The 25,512-nt window shown below is 42.1% G+C and overlaps 1 protein-coding gene across 40 annotated transcripts in view; it reads right to left on the bottom strand.

Annotated features, from left to right (window-relative positions):
* Positions 1-25,512, bottom strand: part of MAP4K4 (mitogen-activated protein kinase kinase kinase kinase 4) — a 173,148-nt gene that overhangs the window by 16,376 nt on the left and 131,260 nt on the right. For 3 of the 40 annotated variants that reach the window (XM_036224517.1, XM_036224520.1, XM_036224556.1), the window contains 14 exons: positions 20,235-20,396; positions 17,400-17,486; positions 16,587-16,796; positions 15,503-15,664; positions 12,857-13,084; positions 11,817-11,923; positions 10,661-10,812; positions 9,906-10,003; positions 9,327-9,335; positions 7,818-7,993; positions 7,198-7,318; positions 5,984-6,175; positions 3,798-3,918; positions 3,301-3,471 (listed from right to left, as the gene is read on the bottom strand). In XM_036224517.1, coding sequence (XP_036080410.1) covers positions 3,301-3,471; positions 3,798-3,918; positions 5,984-6,175; positions 7,198-7,318; positions 7,818-7,993; positions 9,327-9,335; positions 9,906-10,003; positions 10,661-10,812; positions 11,817-11,923; positions 12,857-13,084; positions 15,503-15,664; positions 16,587-16,796; positions 17,400-17,486; positions 20,235-20,396 — 1,996 coding nt within the window. The remainder of the gene's footprint in view (positions 1-3,300; positions 3,472-3,797; positions 3,919-5,983; positions 6,176-7,197; positions 7,319-7,817; positions 7,994-9,326; positions 9,336-9,905; positions 10,004-10,660; positions 10,813-11,816; positions 11,924-12,856; positions 13,085-15,502; positions 15,665-16,586; positions 16,797-17,399; positions 17,487-20,234; positions 20,397-25,512) is intronic. The other 37 variants (XM_036224522.1, XM_036224523.1, XM_036224528.1 and 34 more) reach the window with 27 other exon arrangements.

Below are 25,512 nucleotides of genomic sequence, written 5' to 3'. Positions count from 1 at the left end.
TGGTGTTTTCCCTTCACAGACCTATGTGAGGTATTTCTAAATAGCTTTAAAGTTCTTTACCTTATCCACAAAAAAAAAAAAAAATGATTAGAACAATCACAGGTTAATGTAACAAACTGCGACAAATCACCATTGGAAAGTGATGGTGAAATAGCTACCTAAATATGAAAAGGCACATAAGGGGGAAAAGCTAGAGAGCGAGCCTATCGCCTGATTTCTGCAGCTAAAATGTTAACTGATAAGCTGCCACCAGACACAGAGTCCATTTGAAAGGTTTCATTTCATATAATATTTCAATTTTTTCCTGGTCTATCTTCAATATCAAGTAGCTAAAAAAAAACTCTATGTTAAGAATCTGGTAATAACTACCCAAAGCATGAGCATCATGAAATCTTTCTATTATTTGTGGTTTCCAAAAATAAAGAGCATTCAAATATCAATCAAGATTTTACAGTGAGAAAGAATAAAAGATACAGCTGACAAAATCTTTTCAAATACACAAAAACTTCAGATATTCTGACACTTACAGCCTACTTCTAATTCTCCATCATATAGTTCCAAGAACGTGTAATTTTGTAAAGTACTGAGTGCTAGCAGTCAAAGGAATATAGACAGTTACTGGAAAATAACAACCTTGGAAATTATGGGCCTTCAAAAAAGATTAAGTTGCATGCTGCAATAATTTTCTTATAAATACACTTTTAAAACCTTCCAACTGTTAGAAATAATTAAACTTTATAACGCTGATCATCCAAAGCTGTACTGGGAACTGCAACTGTACTCACAGAGATCTGGTGTAGGCTGATGGGTAAAATGGCTAAGAGCTGTGTAACATGGGGGATTTAAAATTTCCTTTTAATTCTATGATAAATTATGATATCAAAGGCAAAGCATTGTCATTAACTGCAGACAATTCATTATGAACATCAGCATAAAAAAATCATGTTCAAAAGATGTGTTAAAACAATCCTAGCTGCAAACATGAGAAAACTGCCTTATTAAAAAGAAAAATAAATATGCAGCAACCTATAAAACAAAAGTTACATGAAGTGATTAAACAGGAATGCTTGCTGCAAGCATTTTTTAGGAAGGTATACAAAAAACATATGTATCTAACACTGGTAGCAGAATGTCAGTGTGTCGATTTTATAATTTCAAAATAACTCTGAGTTTTCTCCCCCTGTCGGTCGACATTTCTCACAGTTCATGTTTTAACTTTCCTGGATCTAGACCTTAGGAGGCTTATTTTTAACCTAACAGGTAACTTATGACAGCTTTCACAAGCAGTTTAGGGAAAGTCACCACTTGACGTGCCTGCAGACAACAAGCAACACAAATACACTGAGTTACAGAAAACCCAGTTCAACTTTTAAGTCATTTCCAATCTCTTCTTCTAACAGTGACAAATAGAGAGTTCCACTTCATTTTTTTTACTTTTTATTTACTTATTTATTTTTTAGGGGAGACAACCCTTGGTTGACCTCACAGATTTTAAGGACCTTGTCAGCTTACAATCCCTCATTTTTAAATTTTTTTTTACATCTTCAACACCCGGCCTTCCTAGGTGGTCTCCCATCCAAGTACTAACCAGGTCCAACCCTGCTTAGCTCCAGAGATAAGACAGGATAGGGCTTGTTTAAGGTAGCATAGCTGTAGACTCCACTTAATTTTTAATAATGCAAGTTCAGATACTCCATTTCTCCGAGGTTTTAAAGAAGTTAATTAGGAAAAAGAAGAATTTTTGTTAAAAATATTAGTTAATGGCCAACAGAAGGGAGCCCAGCACTTAGCAGGACATCAGAGAAATATGTGTGTCAGACTACTAACAGTGTAAATACTCTGGATAAAAATCACTTCAATTTCTAAAAAAATCGATATAATTAACACTTCCACACCGAAGAGAATATAGTTTCGATGACATAAACACCCCCGTAACAGGCCTTTAAAATGAACAAAACGATGGAACTCAGGTCTCTGAAATGGTCACGGTTGACATTTACTGAGCCGTAGCAGCAGCAGTGCGCGATGACAGTGTTGTGCTAGCTGCTTTCACGTGCTCCCAATTATCCCAATGGCTACTGTTACCTTGACCTAGAGGGTTAGTAAAGAAAAGGCCTTATGATCACGGGGGGATTTAAAATACTCAGCAGTGACAGGGACGGAAATTCAGATCTGAAGGAATGAAAGAGAATGCAGGTGTGTCTACAATGGCTGGGGACGACCTTGCAAGCCCTTGGGAGCTAGGCTGAGCAGGAGCTTCCAAGGGCCCAGAGGGAGGTCAGCAGACAGATAAAATCTAGAGGGTGGATGATGAAACATCTTGAGGCTCATGTCACCTCACTGTTTCAGGGCGGGGCGGGGGGTGGTGCGGACCTGAGTTGGGCTGAGGTGGGCATGGGGAAGGAGGGCTGGCTCAGTCCCCGTGGGGAAGATGGAGGCCTTCGAGGACACTCCAGGAATACATACGCGGAGGAGGGTGGCATCGAACTCAAACCAAGGAGAGCAGCACCACGTGTCTCCTACCATCTGCACTGCAACGTCAAGGAAGTAGGAGACTTCTGAGCAGAAGCAGGGTCTCTTAAAAACTGCCAATTTGGGGTTCAAGGAACATAACTAAAACAAAGTGTGGGGCTGGAAGACAAAGTGAGGCCAAGAGCAAGACATCCATAGGAGTGAAGAAGGTGACAGGCCAGGGGTGACAGAAATGAAGCTTTAGAAAGTGAATGGCAGAGTCCCGTGTGTGGCAGACTCTCTACGAGTATCCTTTTGTGGTGTCTTAGTTTTGAAGACATTTCCCAAACACTACAGGTATTCCATAGGTAAAGTCAGTTCAATGGTTCCCAAACTTGGCCAGTGGCAGAATGCTTTTAAAAGCCTCATTTACATGTTAGCCCCAAGTTACAGAAAACAAAAATAATAAATAAATAAATAAATAAATAAATAAACCACAATAGTTAAACTGAAACATTTAAAGAAAAACAATTCAACAAACTTCTTCAGTCTCCCAACAAATATGGACCGAATCAAATGCTCCTCTCATCCTTTTACTTTTCTTCTTTATGTGAAGGAACGGAGATGTCATTCTTTCCAATACAGAATGGCTGGACCAGTGCTAGCCCGCACGTGTATCTGCCCTGATCCTACAAAAGGCATAGTGGTGGCCCGTTACAGATGTCTGCGATCTCATACATCAACAGCTTTTCAAAACATCTCCAAACTATCCAAAACAGTACTTCTCTAAAAGACCAGTCCCCTGTTCAGAATAAAAATAAAAGGGCGGAGCAGCAATAAGATACCTACCCCATAAGGCAGCACACAGAATCTCGGAGTTAAATCTCTTCTTGTATTTACGGATCTCCGGGGTGTCACTGTGAGGCCGCGTGTTGGTGGGGTTCACGTTGACCACTGAGCCCTTCCGGGTGGGGTCCTGCCTTACAGCTTCTGGTCTCATTCCATCACAGGAAAATCCCACTACAATGCAGTACGCATGAAGTTATTTCCTGTAAATGCCAACCTGGTGCCTACCCCCGCCACACACACACACTATACACCTCGAGGACATATTCATGTCATAACGACTTTTGTTGAAGAAATGAAATTTATAGGAAATGTACATGGAAAAGAGGAACTTGACTATGCAGCTCATTGCAAATAAGGCAGTGCAAGCGGGATGGGCGCGTGTGCGCCCGAGGTCTGCACCTGCAACCACTGCCAAGCCACGCCTAAGCCACCAGAAAGAGCGACGCCAAGTGACGGGTCCTGTCTGTCAGCTGCTTTCCTGTCGCCGCTTCACTTACCCACGGAAGTCACTGTGGTCCCGCTAGATGGAGAAGAGATCTGTAGTAACCTGGGGTCTATAAAAGGTGTGAAGGAGGAGCAGGATTTGTGTTTCTGGAGTGTGCTACTAGCGGACTGAGTCTGCAATGCAAATTTCAATTTCATTAATACAGATGGCATTAGAACGGTGAACATTACAGCATTATAACCCACTTCTGTGCTATACTGTCCGCAACACAAAGCCCTCACATTCCTGCATTGGCCCCAAATGCTCGAGAGCACCTGTGTGTGTGCACAGCACACCCCAGCAACAGGCTGCTTCACCTGGACCTATGGAGAGAGCTGCTTTTCTCTTCAGGAATATTGCCCACCCAGGAGAGGAACGCTGCACGCTACCAATAAAATCTACACTTCACACTCCTAGTTTGTTTGTTTTTTTTTAAGTAAATAATTATAATAACTCCTAAATTAGATTTGAAATGTCTTGACCTCAATTCATCAATTCTGAATTTACTCTCCTGTCCCCAGAAGTCCAACATTAATCTATGTTGGAATATTGGCAAATCTCAATTTTATATTATTTGTTTTAAAGTGAGCCTCTTGCCAGAACACTACAGAAGCTTTGGCTGCCAGCATTTTAGATGCTAGATGCGGCATCATTAAACCCACATCAGATAGGCTCATCAGTGAAAGGTGTTAACAACAGTAAGGCGAATCCTTTTTTTGCTCTTTTAGGAGCACCACTGTTTTGGTTAACGATGTAACTTAAGACAAAAAAAAAAAAAAACACAAAGAAAGTGAAACAAATTGTTAAGTGGAAATGTAATGATAATTAAAAACAAAACAAACAGAAAAATAAACTTGCCAGTTTAGTGAGTTAAGGGTTATAGTAAATACTGTATATTAGAGCAAAATGGAGCCAAGTTTAAATGTAAATGTAAGGAAGAATGTGAGTGCAGGTGGGATTCATCACTGGAAGAAAGAGAACATGTCTGCTCAAGTGCTTTCGTCCTGCACCGTTTCTCCCACCATGGGCAGCTGAAGTCACCATGTCCTATGGCCTATGCCCTTACTAGGCTCCCAGGCCTTCTGCTCCCAGCTGACATGGCTGCCTGCTAGCAGGCTTCCTGCCCTTACCCCACAATCAGCAGCCAGTCCAGTCGATGGACAATCTGATGCCAAGCCTGCCTTAGAAGTAAACCACTTGTCCCTACTCTTCAGAGGGAGAGGATTATTCTGATTCTTTCTAACAAGGAAACCAAAATAGGATCCGGCGGCAGGCTGGCAATTAAACATTTACATCGACAAGACTGGCTTAAAGCTACGTGCCACTTTCAAACTCCTTCAACAGTTAGACAAATGCATTTAAACCAAACCTCCCATGAAATCAAACCACTGGTTTTACTCAGTACAGGGTGCTCCAGGTACACTCTGTAACTGCTAGGGGCGAGGAGGACAACCCTCTTCCAAAGAGCAAAGAGTCACCCTACTAGCACTCAGACGGAGCACCACAGCCAAGCCTTTGAATGAGCACACAGGATCTCCCTCTCAAATTTTAAATTGAAAGCATGCCTGGACCTCTGCTTTTCTTGCTTAACATCCTACTTTTCTAAGTTTCCCCAAAAAGCATTTACCCTCTTCTTAAACCATGCGTGACTGTGAATTTCAAGAAAAGAAATCCTTTTCAACAGGGTTGGTGAAAACAAATTAGAGTAACCAACCTGCAACCCACCTCCCCACCTCCCCCCCACCCCCCCAAAAAAAAATACAAAATACAATCCAGCCCTGTTTGAAGGAAATTCCTGTTTGGGATAGATAATAGGTCTGTTCATACAAGGCCAAGTCTGCTTAACCAACTTTTTCCATATTTTATTTATCGGATAAAAAGAATGAAAAAGGCAGGTTGCACAAACAACTGCAAGAGTTTCAGACTTAAAAAAAAAATACACAAAGCCATGCAACTACACTGATCTAGAGAACAAGGAAATAGTGAACTGGCAAGTTTGATGGGAAATTGATCTAGGTTAAGGGATTTGTACACAGGTCTGAAACATGTTACTTGGGGGTGGGGAGAAGGGTGGGTGACAGAAGAAAGCGGGCGGGCAGGGAAGGGTGGGGGGCACTGGGAAAGTCTCCTCCGCGAACAAGCGACTAGGCGGTGCTGGTCTAACCCTAGGAAAGCAGCCAGCTGTGGTGCAAGACATACCTCATTAGTAGTGAGCTTGTCCTGGGGTGCCTGTGGGGACATGGTGGGTGTCGGCTGGCTGGAAGATGGGGAGGAGGAAGTGGAAGAGGTGGAGGAGGAATGGCTTTGCTGTAAGAGATCTGGCAAGAGGTGAATACGACCGGCAAAGCCATTGCTCTCGTGATGGCTGGCACGCTTTTGGTCAACTGTACTCTGCAGAAAAAACAGGCACACTTGTCTCGCTTGGGCGCTGCTGGAATCGCCTATGACCCTGCTGACAGCTGACTTTGCTTAGGTGCTGTGTGACTTTTCATACAGTTAAATTATCGAGGAAAGACTAGAGGCCTGAATTGCTCACACTTCCTTGCTGAATGCCTAAGTGGGGCCAACAGAATTACAAGTACCTCCTCTGGTGGCCACAGGACACATGCAGAGGGTGTTTAATCTGGTTTATCTGCCACACTAATCACTATTACCAAAACTGCTAGCAGTTTTTTTTCTCTTTTTAAATCTCTCTGTCTAAAGTTCTAGAAAGTACCCATCGCTTCTCTGAATCCTGGTCTTTTCCATATTCTTCCCACTTTCCACCCGAATGCATTGGCACAGCATGCGACACACTCAGGGAGAAGTCCGGAATGCTAGACAGGTGCCCTGCTCTGTTTAAATAAGAAGCAGATCACTTTCCTCACAGCCAGGCTGAGAAATGAACAGACAGTTGTAAAACTTAGTCATCCAAACTGAGCACAACTGGGTGGTACACATTTAAGAGTCAACGAACAAGAAAACTAACATTTGGGAACATAGCAGAGAGCCCTCCCAGCCCTGCGGCTGACCAAGGCCCTCCCAGTGACCACCTGACTGCGCAGACTGCCGAGCTGAGTGCGCTCTGCAGGACCCTCAAGGCTGCCCTGCTACAGACCGGCCTGCCCCCGGCCCAAGCCTGCTGAAGGTCGCTGCCCTGTGGTTTTTCCACTGTCAAGACACAGACGGAGACGCAGCACAGTGCTGGGTGAGGGCCGCCGCAAAACATGCAGGGGGCAGCAATGTGCGGTGGAGACTGCCAGCTACCGTGTGGGCATGCAGCGCGTCCTGCCGCCCCAGCCCCAACACTACCCTTGGGTCTCGTTACCATGGAAATAGATGATGATGTAGAAACAGCATGAGTGAGTGAATGAGCACGTGGGTTAATGATGACAGAAGCTCAGCCTCTAACAACGAAGCGAACACACGGGTACCTGGCGGACGATCAGGGTGCCCTCCTTGGATGGGGTCATGGCTGGTTCACTCTCCACATCGTCATGGACAATCATGGTTTTCACAGATTCTGTCTCACCATTGCTCAAATTCAGAGATGACCTATTGAGATAAAATCCAGAGGCGAAGGGCCATGAACCCCATTAGCTAAGGATATTGTTTTGATTTCACCTCTTCAAAGTCATTAGATGAGATCAGTTACAGGCAGAGAGTTTCCTCAAGGAAAACCAATGCTTAGTGTTTTCCCTTCAACAAAGAATTTCCTGCCACTATAGTTTGTTTTTGAGCAAAAAAATTAGAATGAATAACTTATACTTAATTAAAGTAGTTAAACTGAACTTAAGTTTCCCATTTATCGTATTCTCAAATTAAAAACAAAAATCAATACACGCTCGGGCACTGGGGAGCGGCGCTGACATGCGCACGCACCCCAATGGACCAAAGGGGAAACGTAAGGCTGCCTGCTGCCAAGTCTGTGGCAACTGCTCGTTGCACATTAACAGACTCCTATGACCAGTTTAGAAAACACTGGTTCCAAGTAGAAAGAAGGCTCAGTGGGGACGGGACACTCTCATCCTCTCTAAATACACCAAGGACTGACGCTGCTCTGGCGTCCTCTGGTCCAGACGAGGGTTCCTCGGGTCCCTCTTGTTCTGCGTCATCGTCTTCCTCATCTGTCGTCCCCGACTCCTCACTGGATGAGGAGTAGTCTGTCACTTTGTGCGGTGGTCGCACATCTTCCACTGCCCGAAGCTCTTTGGCCAGTGCAGTCAAATCCTAACACACGGGACAGAAAAGAGAGTGAGGCAAAGGGAGTAGGAGGGAGCAGGAAAAAAGTATCCAAGAATGTGAAGTTCCTCATTTTAACTATCGATACAACTGCCACAACATCAGTTCTGTAAACCTGTTTTGGAGAGTATTTACTAGTATCATATGAAGGTACGGTCTTAAAGCTTTTGATAGAAAAGACCAAAAAAGTCAAAAGATAGACAAAAAAACAGAAAAGACAAAAAGATGTTCTATACAATTCAAATGTTACAACAATAAAAAAACATAATAGTCTGCTTATAAGTTGATAGGATTTTTTCTGAACCATAAGATAAAATTCTAGGTCAATAAATGAGTGTAGACAGATCCTTGGAGTTTGTTATAAAGATATCTGCCTCTGAGACAAAGTCTTCTTTTAGGAAACTGTCCATAAAGCACGATTCTAGTTAAAAAGGGCTGATTTAAAGTATGTATGTGGTGGTTTTATATTTAACTTCTACTTTTATTTTTAAAAATTTTGAACCTACGGAAATGTGAAAGTGAAAGGAGTACACCATTCATATCTTGCTTCAAAATTTGTTAACAATTGGCCACATTTGTAAAAAAGGTTCATGACATGTTAAGTGAGAAAGTGGTAGCAGTGTGCACTGATGTGGATAGAGGCGGCGGGGGGCGGGGAGGCTCCCCAGGCCCCACCTCACCCAAATGGTCCCATGTCCCCATAATAATGCCAATGACTATGAGCATCAGAGAACAAAGAAATCCACAGTAAAAGATATTCAAAAAAGGATTCATTTCTCTTTACTCTTCTATACTGAGGTATTTTAAGACTCAATTATCCAAATATAATTTCCAAGTGTGATTATTATTTATATTCTATACTTGCATATAGAAGTCTAAAGTTTATCTTTCTACTTGGGAATTTTATTCAAAAATAATGACTTTTTACAAAGTACGCTATGCCATTTTTCCTTTTCCTTTTTAGCAGTCCCAACAGAGTCTTCTTCTCCACAGGAAAGAACATGTTTTTCTTGAGCTTGAGCCTATGAAATAGCAATGATCAAGTACTGGACCTTGAGTCTTACTAACCATTTTATGGCTACAGCACTGGCTTTTTAAGAAGTTATTCTAAAAAGCTATATTTAATAATAAAAAAAATGCATGCAGCAAACTTTATGTGTTAAAAAAAAAAAAAAGCAAAAGTTTAAGTTAGTTTTCTATTCTAGAAAAGAACAGAAAGGCAAGTTGAGGAAAGAGAAGTAATGTAGATTGAATACAAGTTCAGTTTACAATGCAGTCAGATCATTGCTCTGATGTCGAATTTTCCAGAGACGAGGCTTACCACTTCACCCTGCAGTCCAGCAACAGTTCCATTGAGCCGGAGAAGCCATCAATGATGAATGCACAGCACAAGGAAGCATGGCAGAAAGGAGGGGGCAGAGGGAAGTACAGAAATCAATTCAAGTAGGAAATCAAAATTCCAGCAGCAGGTGTTAAAATTCCACAGTGTGTGCAGTTATATGGTCAGTTAATGCAGCAAAGATTAAAGAAGTATGAGGAACAGTCACAATTGCCACTCCAGGTACCAGAAGGCAGAATTTAAATAACAGGTGAATTTAAGAAGGTAATGTAAAAAAAAGGTTTTCTTATAGCCAGTATTACAAATGCCTAATATATCCAGAATGCATAATGGTTAATGCTAAGCAAAGAGATTAAAAGGCTACTACTCTTTCTGTATTTGTTTTAATGATCAAGGTGGGTGGGGCACGAATGTGTCTGAGGTTTATGGCATTCCTTATAATTTCCCAAATCTGTGAGGGGGGGCCTCATAGAAAGGACTGTTTCTCCCAACTACATATTATTAATAGAAAGATCTCACTCAAGCTTGAAATAAGTAAAACTGATTTTGCGCAATTCTTACAGCAGGCTTGAGAGGTCTAAACACTTCTTTTTTATCTTCTGTTTTTTTCACTGCATTTTCAAGGCGCTGAGATGGAGAGCCTTCAGATTTGGATGATGCTGTGAAGTTCAAAGACAAGAAAGACAGACACGTGTGAGCATCCAGGTACATGCTACAAAGCAGACCTAGCCTGTCTGGTTTCTCCCCTTACCCCCTGCCCACCACTGGCCACCCCCCACTCATAGCGGGGTCTCCACATGGGTCTGCACCCCAGGGCTTCTGGCTCCATACTTAGACCCCTCCATCCCCACACTCTATACTCTCATGTCAATAATACTGTAGAGGGACTTTTCACTAATCTATTATTATGGGTAGGTTCAAATAACCAATACTGATAACATATTAATGAAGTCTATACTAAAAGAAGTGGGTTCAAATTTCAGCTTGGTCATTTAGCCACTAAATTGCAGTGACCGGAATCTGTAAAATGGAGACACAATAAATATATCTCATGGGGTTACTATAAGGATTAAATGAGATAAAGCATATAAAGTGTTCACAGAGGTAGGCGTGTATAAGCTCTCAAAAGTTGACTATTATTAAAATTATGGTATTAGTGTCATTCACAACCTGTATTAAAATATCATTCTGTGATATGTAGCTGGGTAAAAATCCCAGGTCTGTTTATAAGATTGCAAAGGACTGAAAAGGCTCTCCAATACACTCTCATAGCCCAGTATCATTTACAGGAAAAGGCGACAGGAAAGGCATCCTACATCTCACTCTGAAGCGCTCTCCAGAGCCACTCTGAGACCCAGGGTGGGAGCCAGGCTGCGACCCTGAGTTGCTGGACCCCGAGGAGCTGCCACTGCCAGGCCTGGGCACCAGCTTCTCCACTCTCTCCCATAGCAGCCTTGGCTCAATACCGCTGTTGGGAAAGCAGAGAAGAGCTAATGCATCATCCAAACAAATCACAGGCACGTGCAGAAGTGCAAGTGTGATGAGAAAAAGAGCTGACAAACAGCATTTAACATTAAACATACCAAAAGTTCTAACAACATTATGATTCATGGGTTTTATCTCAGATACATTAACAAACCAAAAATGCTAAATGCTAGTCTACTGTTAGCAGACCCAAAATCTTCTTCGGGTATGAGAGGAAATGTTACTGTTTGGTCTAGAAGTATTACTATTTCTGTTACGGCTACAAACACAGTCTCTTTTTATTAAAAAAAAAAAAAAAATCCACTTTTATATATTCATACACAAAATTATACTGTTTCCAGGATGCAGCTCCCAGCCACCCATCACTGCTCTCCTGAACTGACACTCGTGCAGTACACTCCTCTGCAGGCACTGTGCTGGAAATGGGACAGACAGCACAGGCTCTGATGTGTCCCTGCCAGGCACACGCCCAGGGCATTTGTTTGCTTAGGTGAGAAGCAGCACAGACTCAGGCACAGAACAATCTCACTGTCCGCCCTGACCACTTCGAGGTGGTTTAGTGTTATACTGAGGTTCTGTGTACAGAAGACTAACTTCTGGCTGTCCGTCAGGCCCTGGCTATCTTCAGCAGCCTGTCTGTGACTCTGTACCACTCCCAAGGCCTTAAGACACCATATAGACAGCAAGGTCCCTCAGGTTACAATCTTCTAGAACCACCACCCCCTGGGCCAGTTCCTTCCACTGACTGGAACACAGACAGGTGCTAGCTTTCACATTAAAGCTGCCATAGGACACAGCTGGACTTACACTCTTCATGACAGATGAGTTTAATGATATTTACATTAATGGATGGGAAGGCAGTCTTTCTTTTATAAACTGATTATCTCTTTGCTTCAGAACACCTCTGTCTATGAGCATTTTAATGAAAAGAGATGACACACACTGCAGGACACTGTGAAGAAACCTCTGGCTTCTCTCTTGTGTTACCTGGTGGAGTTTCTTTGACCTGCTTGGCTGTTCTGCTGCCCGCCACCCTGTAGCGGGGAGTCCCGACGGGACAGAACGGGGGAGCGAGACGTTGTTCTCACAGGAACCTTCGAGTGGAAAAGACAGCAATTAAATTCTTGAAAATATGAGTAGAAAACAGATTTCCCTACCCAATCATATTTTTACAGCAGTCCCAATTTCATCAGCCTTGCTATCACCGACCGACCCTCCGCCCCCACCCCAGACCCTTCTCTGTTCTCCACTATACAACAGAGAGAAAAAATTCAGTCGAAGCCATCAAAGGAGCCAGGACAAGCAGCCCTTCTATGCTTTTGTAACATGTAAACAATGTTTGGACTAAAGTTTGGTGGCAGGGGACATACAAAGCATTTTACTGAGATAATGTAAGAATAAGGAAAATAAGCTCAAAGATACCAAACGTCTACAAATGGATCAGTAGGAAACAAAGACTGGTAGGAAGCAAGAAATTATTCAGAGGAAGCAAATTCCAAGTGGAGGAAAAATAAACTAAAATGAGCCTTTTTTGTTTAATTTTTCCATTCAGTAATTACGAAAAAAAACCAAACAAACCCTAAAAACTCAGAACAAAACCCTAAATCCCTCAATTTAAAAAGAAAAAAAAAATCATTCTCTTTGACATTTTAAATTTTTTTCTTTGTGAGAATTTTAAAAAAAATTTTGATGCTGGTTAATGTTGCAAAATAATTTGCAGCTTCTGCATAAACTTATAAGACAACTGCTAATATATGATTCTGTTTGCTCTAGAAGCATATTCTGTATAGACTTCTTCAGTCACTGTGTTACCTTGTGTTTACGCACAGTATTAATAACAAAAAAAGCTGACTGGATGCTGGCTGAGTGTAGCTGAGTAACCGGGACTTTCTCCCCACTGTAAAAAGTTCCTTTGAAATTTCATTGCCCCTTAATTCTGGTGAAGTCACCATACTCTTAATAAAAATAATTTTTTTAAAATAACAAAAAGGAAAAAGAAGCGCACGTCTGGTCTTTCTGCTTCTTACCCTTGGAGGCACCTCGTCACTGCCTGATCTAGACCACGCCTTTTGGGTGGGGTCAGGTACCTCCGACTCACAAGTCTGACTTAGCGCCTCACTGCGGGGAGGTGGGCATGGGTCCTGAGAGCGAAGATGGTGGTGTGCAAATTTGGGAGGAGAAGGGTCACTGAAGGAATGGGATCGCGAGACAGGGGAAACATTGTTCTTGAGAGATGCCAGGTGGGACCACTGTACCTTACAAGAAAACAAAACACAAAACATTCAATGCGTTCTGCAGAAAACGCTTTTCTGGTCAATACCCAATCCAAAGCAGGAACTGGGGGAATGCAAACCAGGGTGCTATGGTATTAGTATTAGGTAAATCAAGCAGCCAAACAGTTATGTTTTTCAGTGAAGAAGTGGTCTGGGGAACAAAATATGCAGAAAAGAATAAATGTACACTTATAAGAAAAATTCTTTTGCTAGCTGGACAAACATTACAGATAAACATGAAGATTAAAAAAAAAATGCTTATACCCCTCCTATCCTGAAAGGAGGGGCAACGTGCTGCATGCAAATCCATGTCAAAGCAGGGACTGGACGGGCAGAGAGAGGGCACGGGGTCACAGGATGGGCGCTGCCATACATGCAAACCTGTCTATCCTTCCGCAAGATGCCTAGCAGTGTAAGATTTCTGACTAAGTAATGGCAACACAACACATTTAATGAGCAAGGACAAATCCCTCAGGTTCTGACAGGATATAAGAGCATAACTTTTCAAAATATACTAGCAATTTTCCTTCTTTCTTCTCCCAAGTCTTAAAATACTCAAACCCTAGGTATATCTACACATCTTTCTACCAGTTATAAAAAAAGGAACTTTGATTTCTTTATAAATATTCATTACTATGATTCCCCAAACTGACCTTCTACTTGACAATTACTTGACAGCTGAGTTTATCTGGTTGCTTTTAAATTGTGAAAACAGTCTCTGAAATAATCTGTATTGTCTTTAAATTCTATTTTATTGTTTTAAAATATGTTCGATATTGCAATCTAAGTAATTCCAGCTACATATCTATTAATTGAATGCATTTAATGAAAACTGGAAATACCAAATTACAGTTGATGCAAACTTTCCAAAAGCAAGATTTAAAATTAGTTGCATATTTATGATTTCTATGATTTGTAGGTGACAGTCACATAATTCCAGTTATTGGCATAATCCCAGATGCCTAAAATGTTTAAAATTTTCAGAGGGAAAATCACTGAATTCAAAGTATTATCTGTAACTATAATTTTAAAAATGGGTTTTAAAGTAGTCCTACATGAAAAAAAGTTCCCCCAAAGAATGTTTTCATAAGTGTATGTTTTAGCCCAAAGTAACTTTATATAGAAAGAGGAAAATGGAGACTGTTTCCAGGCCTTGTTAGCTAATCATTAATATAAAAAAGTAGTCTATATAATTCAGGTACTCCTATTTTCTAAACTGTTAGTGGCCAAACAGATAAAGATTTTTGATTTATGGTAAGTTTGACTTCCAGAATAAAAACTTTTAATATTGAACTCTTCATAAGAGTATCATCAAACCAACTCCACCGGGTCTCTCCTCCTCCCTTTTCCCTGTTTGTCCTGTCCTGCTTCTTCTTTTCTTTCTGTTCCTCACTCTATGGAGTTGCCAGCTGGCTTACAGTCAGCTCTTCCATGAATCAAGAAGCTATTGATCCCATGTAAATAACCCCACTTCCTGAGCCCCCCTCACACCCCAGCTCACACACCTTTTGCTTATGTCATGGTTTTTTTTTTTTTAACTCCTCCATACTGGAATTATTTTTTGTAAAGCACATTCAAATTTTCATTCAAATTTGTTTTTCAGAACAACGCAACTACTTCTATCACAAAATGTGAACTTCTGTCTCCTCACACATGAGAATAGCAGTGACAAACTCAGGCCTAAAGACTTATTCCCAATACTCTGGGGGCAAAATGTCTATGAGTCATTTATCTTCAGTGAGACAGTAGGAGTCATGCTTTGAGGATCTCGGAGATCTCTGATGTGGTAATCTCTGGGTCTGCCTTCTTCTCCAGATGGTAGAGAGGGTCTCTCCTTCACCTGGACAGTGAGAGCCTATGACCTTTACCCTAACCTACTTCAGGTAAAGCCACACCTAACCCACTGAGTCATAACCTTTTTGAATCTTGAATCTTTTAAGGATCTGTTAAAAAAAGGCCCTTCTCCCAAAAAATATGTACAGTTGGACAAAACCAAAAACTCCTATCTGAAGCCCACTCATGGAAGTGTCCAGGAGCTAAGGGTTACAGGTCGAGAAAAGGTTCTGGTTCTTACTCTGGGTATTTATGATGCTAACTTTTTAAAAATTAAATTGAAAAATCTTGGTATTAGAATAAGGAAGCATTTATTAGGGAAGGCAAAAAGTTAGACTAAAATAAGAAATCAATAAATCTAGATAGCCTTCATGAGTCCAACAAAAATCTTTAAGAGAAATCTTCTTTTCCCAATCAACTCTTTAAGTCAGTCTAGACTCAGCCCTGCTAACCCCTTCTCTTCCCAAATGTGGTGACACACTGAGACAAGACCACCACAAGCAGGCCCGTGGCTCAGCGAGCCGTCACGTGCGTCTCCTCGACCCACAGCCAAGTGGCTGTCGCTACCTGTGGCTCGGCTGGTCTCTGCAGGGCGGGACGCACAGACTCGGAGTTGCCATTGGAAAAAGACTCTGATCTGGAAGGCACTGGCGGCTCCAATACTCTGCCTGTCTGCTTAGACTGGCCTTCAGGGGAGCTGTGGTTAGTTTCCCTAAATCTATCTTCCACCTGCATCAGAGAATTAGGAGACATAACTCAATGTTAGTGAGGGAAGAGCAGAGATGCCGAAGAAAGCCTGGAAGTGGACACTTTGAAAAAAAGAGAGGGGCAGCTTAAAAAAGGAAGAAGCAAATAAAGCAGGACTAGGATTCAATTCAGGATACAGTAACACTTATGAAGATAAAAATCAAGAGAGGCAGCCTTTAAAATCTCCTGGCAGGAATTTTAGGGTTGTACATGATGATAAACTAGAAAAACGGTTAAACCTGTCATGACTAGCTAAATCCAGAGATTAAAAGACTATCATCAAGATTCCTCAAATAATTTCATTCCACGGAAAATAAAAGCATTCCAGGGCAAGCAGAATGCTGGCTCCAGGAAGCCACTGAGGGCCAGATGCGGGGGGATGGCGCCACCTACAGGCTAGCACTCAGTGTCCTCTGGAGGCCGAATAGCTAGCTCCGCCCCCTCCCGGTCTCTCTAGGACCCCTAACAGTGACTGCTTTGCCATCTCCTTAGTGGGAGGCTCTAGGTGACCCACAGCACCAATTCAATGACAAATCGTCATTACAAAAAGTCAGTAAATGGGGCTATAGGCACACTGTGTCATTGTGGCAGTTCTGGAAAAATACCCAGGCCACCAAATCCCTTGTTTACATTTTAAAAAATGATTCTCCTATACTGTCTTCCCTCCTGTTTGGTTTCCTGTTCAATTCGCCTGAGATTTGCTAACAGAGGTGCTCTGGTCCTCTCTGGAAAAATCTCTTAACTGGATGAGAGACTGGGCAAGTCTCTTCCCTGCTCTGAACCCCAATTTCTCAGCTAGAAAATCAAGAGGGCGGATGAAATCACCAGCTGATGTCTGCACCCTGTCCTAGTATTCACATCCTAAGAGACGGGCTCGCTGCCTAAGTGGCACAGGAAGTGGTACCTCGCGAGCTCGGTCGGCGGGCTCGTAGTGGGGCTTGGGGTCTGCAGCGTGGAAGCCGGGCTTGCTCCTTTCCGGCGGTGGCTGCGGGTGCTGCGGGTGCGGCCTCCTGTGGTCATGCTGTAGAGACAGGAGATAGGCTTGTTCTTGTTGCAACTGCCTCTGGAGCCTCTCTGCCTGCCGGTGCTCCTCCATCTCCCGCCATCGGCACTCCTTGGAGAGGAAGAGAACACTGAGGCTATGGGACACCAAGAGGCACGCCTCGTCTCCAGGTTCATCCTTTCTCAGCATTTTTTTAAAGACCATGCTTTTTTCCCCTCCCCCTTGTTTTATAACAAAACAAAATGGCTGGGGTTTTAAATAGCATATTACCTGTGCAAAAATCTGACAGCTTGTTGCTAACCATAATATCTCTGGACAGAGTGAGAGAGAATCAATTAAATGTCAGTTTTGGTGGTTTCAAAAGGCACTTAAGAGTAAACTAGGTAAAAATCCCACAGCAAGTGTTTTGAACCTTCAGCCCTTGGCATTCTGGTTTGTTCATGGAATGCCAACTTGTGTTCAAAACCTTGTCTATCTACCAAACAAGAAGAGTTATTAATGGGATAGATAGATAGATAGATAGATAAATAAATAATAAATGCCACCTGGAAATGTGCCCCTCTATGGTAAGACCATAGAGGATGTCTCCACTGGACCCTGTCGGCCCAGGGCACTGACCAAATGGTCTCGTGATGGCCGCAGCCATGCCCAGCTCAGGGAAGGGGGGCGCATCCGGGCCCTGACACTAGAGGACAGGGTGGATGCGGGCGTTACCAGTAACATGGCCTGCTCCTGGAGCAGCTGCTGCTGAAGGACTTCCAAGTGCCGCTGCTCCTCTTCCAGCTGTCGCCTGATATACTCCTGCCACACAGAAATCACCCAGCAATCAATTCACCCAAAAGGAAAGCATCAGAACCACCTGCGGGGAGCGCCAAGAACCAGCTGCCCCAGCCGTCTCTAGTGAGTGGGGATGAATAGCTGATGAAATTTATTGCTAAGGATTTTCCCAGTGACTTCAAATTGGCTGCTGAGAGATCAAGAGTCTGGTAAATGATGATATGCACTTCAGTGGTATACATGAAGGTATTTGAATGTTGGTCTGTTAAGACACAGAGTCATACACAAATGCTGGGCTTTAAAGGACTGTGCTGTCCCTCTCAGGACAGTAGACTCCAGAGAAATGAAAGAGTTTAATTAGGTGAGAAACCAGAGGGTTCTCATCAATAAATGTCTGCTTATCAGTCATTATTTAGAGCAAGCATAGGCTGCCAATTTTTAAGACCTCAAACCCAAACTTGTTTAATATTAAAGTAAAACAAACACGATTTATGTTTTCTCTGATGACAGAAGGTACCTAGAATGACTACATTCTGGGAACACCAGGCTCGGGTGACTTTTCCCCAATGAACAGGGGTATGTCTGTGTGTGTGTGTCTATGAGGAAGAGAAAGGAGATGGGCAGGACTCGTTCTCAATGGGAAGAGAATGATAAATAATGGAAACAGGTAAGCACATCCAAAATATGTCATGTGAACAGGAAAAATCCAACCTTGCAGCTGCATGTGCATACAATGGACTAGGAAATTAAGAGACCTTAATCTATGACCTCTAAGCCCCCAACCTCCCATTTTCTCAGTCTCCTCTTTTAAGAAATGAGCATCATGAGTATTTCCTCCCAACTCTCATATGAGGCTTGAATATGAGACAGACATAAAATAACTTTGAAAAGAAAGGAGGTTTTACAGACAGAAGTTCCCTTCCTTTTCATCAGGGAAGAAAGCTAACTACTCTAGGTGGGAGTAGTACCCTGAGGGGTACAAGGGGGCAAATTTTTTTCTGAAATTCAGATTATTTCTTTATAGTATCTCCTGCTGACCATTCACTTACACCAAAGTGCACACCTTAAGATAAAAATAACCGTATATCTGGGCCGAACAGAAGTTTTGGTTAATAATCCTGGTTGAGAAAATGCTGGATAACATATATTATGACATCCAAATTTCCTTAGAAAAATTTAGATGAGAAAAACAACAGCCAGTCTGGTGGAAAGCACAGCCTGATTAGACCTGGGCTCTGAGCCCCAAGCATTTATTTGAGCCTGACCCTCCACAACAAATGCTATGCCCAGAACTGCCCTAGTGTGGTGTGCAGCCATCCCCAGCCATGACTGGGAGTGGAATCTGATTCCCAAGTCACTTGTTTTTTGACCCAGACAGAATTAAACCATAATTTAAAAGATCAAGCTAGTACACTCATTTGTTTTCTGCCTTCAAAAAACAGCGACAACTAGAAAATTCCTAACTATCCAAATCACCAAGGTCCTAGCATCTAGTACATGAACATACAGAATACAATTACACATGTACATAAACACACGTTTATGCAGAAATGACAAGTTTCATACAACACTGTCAGTGTGGGAATAATTATTTTGCAAAAGAATAAGGAAAACAGAATAAAACTGATTTTTAATGCCATTTTTTTTTAACGGAAGAAGGAAAGAATACTTGCTATCCACAAAAGCTAAGGATTGCCATTAGAACAACAGAAATTAAATATTATTTTCATACTATCCTCTTACAATCAAATTGTGAGAACTACCCATAGGTGATTTAACTTTTTTAAAAGACAGTACGTTTTCTCTTTCCGGTCCCCAAGTATAAATAAGAATGCAAAACAAAACACAGCATAGTTAACTAGCCAATAACATCAGTAAGGGAACAGATAAAGAACAGAACTTAAATTCCTAGGAAAAACAGGTAAGCACACAGACTCCTCTCAGGAAACCTGAGGCATGTAATTAGTATAAAGGATTATGGGTGAATAACCAAATTTAAAAGTTAATACCATTGTTTTTAAGTTTGTATTTCAAGTATTATTCAAATCGGTCCCCATTCCTATCTTTTTTTCTTTACTCAAAGCTCATAACAGAGTGATCCATAAAGACATGAAAGGCAGTGTGGCTTGGGATGGCACCCCCACGAAGACATAGACAACTGAAAGTGTGCACAAGTTTTTGTTTGCACAGGTGGTTCAGGAAACAGATTTCTAAAGACAACTATTATCTGGCATTAATAAGATGCTGTACTGTTACTAAAACCTGACGTTTTGGTTAAATACAACAACACTCTTCGTTTTTCTAATGCTATGTAGGTATGTGCCGAAATATATGCAAACGTATATTAAGTAATCGGTTAGCCAGTGGCTACTTCAAACATTTCTCATACAAAATTTCTTGCAAGCACGCTTTTTACTTCACTTTTTAAAAAGGGTTAATTATCATTCAGATAAGTGCAGTTTGAAGCATTTAAGCCAAACCCAAGAAGATATATTCAGCAATCTTTTGCCATTATACTATGGGAGACCACTAAGCTGGTTTCAAGAGGTGTAAAAAGCATAATAATTTATGTCTTTTTTAGAGACAAGAGACTCAATTGACTAGGGTAATTCCAATTGCTTTTCAGTATTTTTAAACCCCTAATGTCCTGAATGTGTGTGTGCGCGTGTGCACACATGTGTGTGATGCATATGTGTGTGTACTCTTTGCCCCAAATACCCCAAATCCATGGACCGCATGCACTCGCGGCCGCAGCAGGCTTTGTGAACTGACCTGTTCTCGCTCCACTCTCCTCTTTTCTTCTTCGGCCCGTCTCCTTTCCTCTTCCTCTTTCCGCCTTCTCTCCAGTTCCTCTAGACGCCTCTTCTCTTCTTGTTCCCTCCTTCGCTGCTCACGTTCCTGCTGCCTTCTAGCTTCGCGCTCTCTCCTTTGTTGCTGGTAAGTAGAGAGAGACAGTCAGCAGGCATCCGGTGTGGCTCTCAGGACAGGGTGCTGACCCAGCACAGGGTGATGCAAATGAGGGGGTGTCATGGGCCTATCTCTACGGCCCCAGAGCCCACATGTACCGGCTTCCTTGCAAATGGTGGTTAAAGGTGCTGTGTTTCTTTGAATCCTTATAGGGTTTGGTCTCATTTTTATATTGATTATTCCCCATTATTCTACACAGTACTATGTAATTAGGTGACAAGGAATTCTTAATCCTTTAGTATCACTAACACAGTTATCCAAGGCCCTTCAGTAAGAAGAAAAGGAAGAGAAAGGAATAAAAGATAACATTCCACCTACTCTACCTAATATTCTCCTAACAAACCTAGGAAGTAGATATGATGAGAAAACAGGTTCAGAAAAACTAATGGGCTTGCTCAGTGTCACCGGCTGGCCAGGCCCGAGCTGGAATGGTCACTCTCCCTTAAAGCCTATCCTATTAACAGACACTATCCTGTATCCCAAAAGGTGCTACTGCATCAGCAGACTCAGTCTGACAGCCCTCCGTCATCCAAGCTGTTATATGCAACCACACAGCATAAAGCAATGTGACACACCAGGCACTTGTCTGGCTGCTTGCTTCACCCAGCTCCACACATCTGTCTGTCAATAAAGCATTTCCACAGTGTAAAGAATAAAATTAACCAATTATTCTCAGAATGTGAAAAAAATGCCAGCTTCAACATGGGCATTGTCCAGTAGTCTCTCTGGATGATGAAAATGATGTTCTTTACAGCAGCCACTGGCCACATGCTGCTATTCAACACCTGAAATGTGACTAGCACAATGAGAAACTGAGTTTTTAATTTTATTTCATTAAAGTTAATTTAAACAGTCAAACATGACTAGTGGCTACTGTGCCAGACAGCACAGCTCTAGAGAATAATCAAGCCATCAAGTTACAGGAAGCTGGTATTATCACCATGAACTTAAATGTGACTCTGAGATTAACAATAAATAAACAATAAAGTTTGGGGTAAAGTGTGGAGATATTAGACACACATGTTCATGTGAGTAAACAAAGTTACGTATTTATTATAGTCAAAGTATTCCTTCTGGGTTTTTCCTCGACCCTCAACAAGCCTTTGATCTGAAAGCAGACACTAAAAAGTGATTTCCTGAGAACTGTAAAGCAATGGCCTACGTGAGGAACAACTGGACAGAAGGGCTGTCTGGGACCTGCCAACTACATAACGTTGTTTTCTCAGTGGAATTCCAAGTCAGCTTTTGGCCCCACCGCCTCTCATATTCCACACATTTTGTTTTGTGTTTTTTCCCCACTGTCCGCTTTTAGAATTCAATGCACAAAACTCGCCACTTTCCTGTGGGTGGGGGTGGGATCCTGAAAAGAACTGACTTCAGTCCCCGTGTGTAGAATCTACAACTTCAGTGGCTGCGGCATCTTTGTTAAACTAACAACTGTACTGCCCCCAAACAATGCGCTTGCTGCCTGTCACTGCTAGCCTAATGCCATTATACTTTTGTTTTAAGTCTTAGAAAAAGAGAAAAATAAGACACTAGAGTCTGCTCAAAACCGTATCTAGGGAAGACAACGGACAGCAACCACTTATGTGTCAAAGGCCTGAAAGCTGGGCTTTTTGCACCCACGCCACTTTCTGTGTGGTTCGTGCTCAGGGCCAGGAGGGAGAGCGCACAGGCCAGGCCGGCATTGCCCTGCACCCTTGGAGGGGGCTTCCTTTATAAGACCTTGACACCAGAACACGAAACAAACAAAAGCACTTCCCCTGCGGCAGGACTCCAAGGACAAAGAAACCAGAAGAAATCCGAGATTCACAGCCACGCAGTGTTCCCATAGCCTTTCCTCTTCAAAGCAAGTGAAGCAAAGATGGTTTATTTTATATCTATTGCTTTTTCTACACAGGAGCAGAAAATCAGACTGGTTTTCATCAGCGCATCACTTACAATAAAGGTATAGTAGCTGAGAACACTGCCATTTTTCTGACACTGGCAAAAAAAAAAAAAATCATTATACGTTGTCAACTGGGAAACATAGGTTTCTTTGCTTTAAACAGAAATTACTTCGTTCCTTTAGATATTCCTAGCTAGCCACACTTTCTAAAGAAAAACATCCTTTGAACGATTTTGTTGAGTAAAAGTACATTAAAAATAGGACAAAACAAAAGATCTTCTGATAAACCTGAAGCTGTAATGCAAAGAAGACTCTCATTTACTAAACTCTAAAGCTTAACCATAGGATCGTTTTCCTTGAAGAAGTGAACATGTAAGCCTTCTGGAAGCATCGGTCCTGAGGAGCGAGAACAGTGTTACACACCCAACCATTTTTACTGAGAGACTCAGTGCTGTTTAATTCTCAGGAACAATCATGGGTGAAGTGGGCAGCAATCGAGACACTTAGGTTTGTAAGAGGGAAATTAGCTGCTAGAACACTCTTATGTTTGGCAAACACCAGGGAGGCTGGGTAAGAAGGGGCCACTTCTGGATGAAAGAAAGAACTCAGTCACAACAAAGGCAGGCAGAGAGCTTCCTACATGGAGGAAAATTAAGTGGGACAAAAGAAAAACAGAAGAATGGCGACCAGCATCTACACCCTTAAAATTCCCCCTTAGCTTCAAAGAATTTAAGTTTCATGCCAATCAGGCTAACGTGACAGGCCAAAAGAGGCAGAGATCTTATACACGAATTTTATAACTTTCAGATAACGAAGTAGTCAAAGATGGGTCAAAGGGGTTCTCTGAGACATTTTAGTCCCAGCATGGAGTCCTAGAAAGAGGACAGAAATGACTCAAGGGTGGGTGCTTCTGCTCCTGACTCAGCTGCCCTGGTACAAGACACATGGCCCCTTGAGTCGCAGTCTCCTGACGTGCAAAAGTATGTGGAAAGGTGGGAAGAGGCAATCTGTAGTAGAAACCATCATGGCATGGAGTTTGCATTGGATACTATTTGGAAGTCAATAGTTGGTGTCTAAAGTGGGAATAAAGTTTTGAAAGGTCACATAAGCAGTGAACGGTCAGAGGACCATTCTATTTGGAAGGACCCTGAGGAATGTGCCTGGATAAGGTAAGATGAAAAGGTCAAGAGGAGGGGAAGGAAGAACAAGATGGTGTGTCTTTATATCGGCCGTCTCTGTAAGTGAACAAAACAGTCAACCAGAGTACAGAGGAAAAAAAAAAAAAAACTTGAAAACTTTATTTATATGTGTAGTTCACTCTTTTAACACAGCTATTTTTGCATGCTTTAGAATGTACAGTTGGCACAACAGTGTACGAGTGGAAATGCCCCCATCAGAAGTGCATGACCGGTGTTTTTACTGATGGGAGAGATGCATGATTAAAACCTATTCCAGCCATTACTCTAAACAACACTACACAACCACAGACTCGCCCACAACGGTCTCAGAGATGCATCTGATGCCACTTCCTTACGCCCTGTGCTGCAGGGCACAGGTGTTTAGTTTTTAGGAATGCTGTTGAAGAAAAGATACTGTTTAGCTCCATGGTTATTATACCAGAAGGTAAACCATAGGTTGTTCTTGCTTTTCCTCTCTAGTTTAAAAAATGAAAGGAAACTTGTCTCTGCTGATGTGATGGTGGCTGCTGTCAGAAAGAACCAGATGAGGAAAAAACACTTCATGCAGAGTCCTGATGTTGCCACACTGATTCTGTGACTGGCTGCCACAGCTGCGAGTCCAGATGCTGGCCAGCACCCAGCTCAGGCTAGCCTTAAGATTCGAACTTCTGCTACATCTCCAGGGAAGAAAAGGCAGTTTGGGAACAAAGGCAGAGAGAAGTGAATGGGTCTCAGGGCCGGCTCATTGCCACCTTGAGTGCAGAGGGCCAGCCAGGCTCCCAAGCCTGGTGGGGAATCATGACCTCATCTAACTAAATGCTACTAAGAGGTTAATTTTAAAAGCTCTTACAAGGAGCTTTTTCCACTTTGTTAAATTTTTTTTTTTTAAATCTAAGTGCTAAGTACTTTAAAAAGTCAAAAAGAATATAAAGCTTATGTCAAAAACGAGCTGTTCCATTGCTTACTTCCAATTCTAAATTCCAAAGTATAACCTACTTTCAATGCTTTTTAGCTTTTCCCACCCTTACTTTTCAGTAACGTGCTTGTGGAGCTATTTAAAAAAATTTTTTTTCTTCCGTTTTAAATAGCATCTGCCAACTTTTCCCAAAGAAAACCCACTGTACCATACCATCCCACATGTCATACCATCCCAACCTAGTCATGTGGCAATTTCTGGTTAAATGAAAACCATATTCAAAGTTCGTCCATATACAAATAACTTTCTTTTTAGTTTTTTGAGGAGTTACGCATTGCTTCATTTTTTTGTTTGTTCATCTGACTAAAGTTTCCTACAGGCCTATCACAAAATCATCTGTAAAGTCTATTGCACTGCCGTTAAACTCCTTACGATATGGTAAAATAAATAAATAAAGTTTTCTTGCTTTATTCTTAGCGATTAACCAGCTCACAGCCCTCTCTTCTATGCTAATCAAGACTGATCACTCTCCTGGATCCTATACTTGCAGACTTCCATACACCACCTCCCTAGGAATCCTTCTGGACTCTCCTGTATATGATTTCTGTTCCCCAGCGCCACTGTCATCTTCTTTATTATTTGCTGGAACATATCCTCCAGTAGCTTCTTGGGGAAGAGTGAAAAGAAGGTAAAGACTTTAGGGGCTTTGCATGTCATAAAATCGCCACTCTCACAATGTTCAGGTAATTTTGGCCGCGTTTCAAAAGCACTGCTCGGTCATCTTGTTTTCTGATGTTGCTCCTGAAGAATGTGAGGCTATTCAGATGCTCAATACTTAATACAGACCCATCCACAGCCCCTCAGCCTGCCTTCCCCACTGCAGCTTTTAGGATCCTCGTTTCGCCCTTGAAGTTCTAAAACTTCAAGCTGATGTATGTACCCTTCCACGGGTCTTTTTCTTTTTGATTCATTGTGCTGGAATTCACTGTGCCCTCAGTAAGCCTTTCCATCAAGAAGTCCATATTTCTTAGTTCTGGAAACTTTTCTTGAATTACACCTGCAGGTTCTCTCTATAGTATTCACTTTTTGGACCATCATCTA

The sequence above is a fragment of the Rousettus aegyptiacus genome, unplaced genomic scaffold, assembly GCF_014176215.1.
Source record: "Rousettus aegyptiacus isolate mRouAeg1 unplaced genomic scaffold, mRouAeg1.p scaffold_m13_p_7, whole genome shotgun sequence".
Classification (NCBI taxonomy): Eukaryota; Metazoa; Chordata; class Mammalia; order Chiroptera; family Pteropodidae; genus Rousettus; species Rousettus aegyptiacus.
Note: the sequence above shows the minus strand (reverse complement) of the source record. Positions and strands in the feature narration are given on the sequence as shown.